Source organism: Myotis davidii, unplaced genomic scaffold (assembly GCF_000327345.1).
Source record: "Myotis davidii unplaced genomic scaffold, ASM32734v1 scaffold1477, whole genome shotgun sequence".
Lineage (NCBI taxonomy): Eukaryota > Metazoa > Chordata > Mammalia > Chiroptera > Vespertilionidae > Myotis > Myotis davidii.
The window spans coordinates 104,786-107,409 of record NW_006288182.1 but is presented as its reverse complement, the minus strand read 5'-3'; the positions used below and the strand labels follow the sequence as shown (position 1 = coordinate 107,409).

At 54.2% G+C, this 2,624-nt stretch overlaps 2 protein-coding genes across 2 annotated transcripts in view; one reads left to right on the top strand and one right to left on the bottom strand.

Annotated features, from left to right (window-relative positions):
- Positions 1-1,233, top strand: part of DOK1 (docking protein 1) — a 2,114-nt gene extending 881 nt beyond the window's left edge. Inside the window, exon 4 of the mRNA XM_006759992.2 lies at positions 4-1,233. Within this exon, the coding sequence (XP_006760055.1) occupies positions 4-810 (807 nt within the window). The 3' untranslated portion in view covers positions 811-1,233. The remainder of the gene's footprint in view (positions 1-3) is intronic.
- Positions 1,234-1,325: 92 nt separating this feature from the next.
- The window catches only part of M1AP (meiosis 1 associated protein), a 52,830-nt gene continuing 51,531 nt past the window's right edge, over positions 1,326-2,624 (bottom strand). Inside the window, exon 9 of the mRNA XM_006759990.2 lies at positions 1,326-2,367. Within this exon, the coding sequence (XP_006760053.1) occupies positions 2,191-2,367 (177 nt within the window). The 3' untranslated portion in view covers positions 1,326-2,190. The remainder of the gene's footprint in view (positions 2,368-2,624) is intronic.

Here is a 2,624-nt window from a genome sequence, read left to right as displayed (position 1 = left end):
CAGGTCATGTTCTCCTTTGAGGCTGGTCGGCGCTGCCCCTCTGGCCCTGGGAACTTCACCTTCCAGACGGCACAGGGAAATGACATTTTCCAGGCAGTCGAGACTGCTATCCACCGGCAAAAGGCCCAGGGCAAGGCTGGTCAGGGGCAGGATGTTCTTAGAGCTGATTCCCATGAAGAAGTGGCAGAGGGGAAGCTGGCTTCCCACCCTGGTGCCCAGGAGCTCCCAGACAGCCCGCCGTCTCTGTACGCTGAGCCCTTAGACTCTCTGCGCATTCCTCCAGGTCCTTCCCAAGATTCCCTGTATTCAGACCCTTTGGACAGCACCGCGGCTCTGGCAGGGGAGAAGGTACAGTTAAAGAAAACTCTCTATTGGGACTTGTATGAGCATGTGCAGCAGCAGTTGATGAAGACCAAGCTGACGGGCCCCAAGGAGGACCCCATCTATGATGAACCAGAGGGCCCGGGAGCAGCTTCTGCCCGGGGCCTTTATGATCTGCCTCAGGAGCCCAAGGATGCATGGTGGTGCCAGGCTCGAGCGAAGGAGGAGGGCTATGAGCTCCCCTACAACCCTGCCACTGATGACTACGCCGTGCCTCCCCCTCGGAGCACAAAGCCCGTCCCAGCTCCCAAGCCCCAGCGCCTGGCCTTCCCTGAACCTGGCACAGCTGGCAGTGGCAGCAAAGGCCACAGCTCAGACACTGCCCTGTACAGCCAGATCCAGAAGAGCAAGGCCTCAGGGGACTGGGACTGTGGGCTCTCTAGAGTAGGGGCCGACAGGACTGGGGTCAAGTCAGAGGGCTCCACATGAGAAGTAGAGCAAGGCTGGGGTTGCTGATAGGAGGACCTTGGAGAGGTGGCATTGGGGGGATCAAAGAAACCTGTTAGAACCAGTGGGACCCAGAGGACTGGAGGGGCCTGTGTGAGACTGGAGGATCAGACAAATCAGGGGAGTCAAGGGGAGGATGATTAATCCCCAGAAGTCCTGGAAGTGGGACAGATGAGAGGGGCTCAGGGATGGTACCTGGGAGGCCAGCATCTCTAAGTCATCCCCCCAAAAGAATGGACAGTTGCTGGACCAAGTCTATGGATTAGAGTGGGTACAGTTGGCGGGGCCTGCATGGAGGCTGTAGGAAGATGCTGGACTGCCTGGGTCCTTTCCCCTGTATTTTTTCCCCCAGAGATTTATTTAAAAAAAAGTTTTATTCTCATTAAAGCCAGAGGGTTTAAGAGGTCTATGTGTGTGAATAGTCACGGAGGGGACACAGAAGCAGGGTGTGCTGGGTGGGTGTGGAGGGGATCAGGAGGAGAACCAGGGATGTGTTGGGTAGTCCATCCAGCCCATCTGGGCTTGACCCCTCTCTGTGACCCTGGGTGAGTTTGGTAGCACCTGCAACCCTTAGTTACCCCTGCTGCTCCTTTGTAAACTGGGAAAACTTAACAGTTTCTACTTCATGGGGTTGTTATATGGAAGGAGTTAAATTTCTCAAGTAGTACTTAGTGCAATTTGAAGTACAGAGAAGGTAAACATTTTATAGTTATTCTGTGGATGGAGAGGGCAGATGGGAAGGTGGACAGGTGTGAGGAGAGGAGAATAGGAAAGGAATAGATCTTTTTCATACCTTCCCCGCCACCCATCCCATCCATACACACTTTGCATGTAGGTACTGAGTACCAACCACTTTTATGTTTGGAGCCTAAAGCGAACTACAATGGGGTAGGTGTAGCGGAAGGGGCACAGGCTACAAAATCATGCTTGGGTTTCAATCCTGCTCGTTTTCCATGAGCTTTGAAAGCTGCTCATCCTTGTCTTCTGAGACCACTTCCCAAAAATGATCTGATATCCATCTGCTTACACAGCTACAGGGAGAAATTCGGGGCCTGAAATGCTCCTAACAGTGGTGTTGGTGTACTGAGAGTTTAATCTTCATCTGTGTTAACAGAATCAAATGACCCAAAAGAAAACGACAAAAAAAAGAAAATGAGTCCCCACTTGGAGAAGCAGGAGGCGTGGGTGTGCCCTCCCAGGCTGAGTGGGGTGGGAGCAGCACTGAGAACAGAGGGGAAGGCAGTTTCTCAGTCACCTGGAGCTCACAGAGGCTCAGGTGGGTGGAAGGCAAGTCTGACCTCAGAACACCGGCACGTAAGCGCTCGCGTGGATGTGGTTGAGCAGGGCAGCCAAGGTCTGTGCTTAAGGCCCTGAGGGATCCTCCTCCTCCCCCTCCGTTTCCTCCTCCTCAGAAAGCTGCAAGAAGGCTTCTGTGGAGGTTTTGCTGGCCGCTGGTATCTTGGGGGCTCTGCCAGGGGCTGAAGTCATAGGTAGAGGGGCCACTGTGGCTCGAACTCGATTTGTCTGCAGTTGCCCAGGCTGAAAAGAAAGTGAGTAGAGCCATCTCTGAAGACCCGAGTTCCTGATCTCTCCCATTCCCTTCTGGGTCTGCTGCCCTCACTCCTTCCCTTGTCCCATCTGGAATGACAGCCTCGAGGCTCAGGGCAGTGGAGCCTCCTGGACTCCAGCCTCCACAGTGCACAGGTCCTGGCTGTGACCCTCTGTGAGCTTGCCCACCCCCTAACTTATGGTGAGTTCTGCTCCTCGTCTGAAACATCGCTTGTAATCAGCTAAGG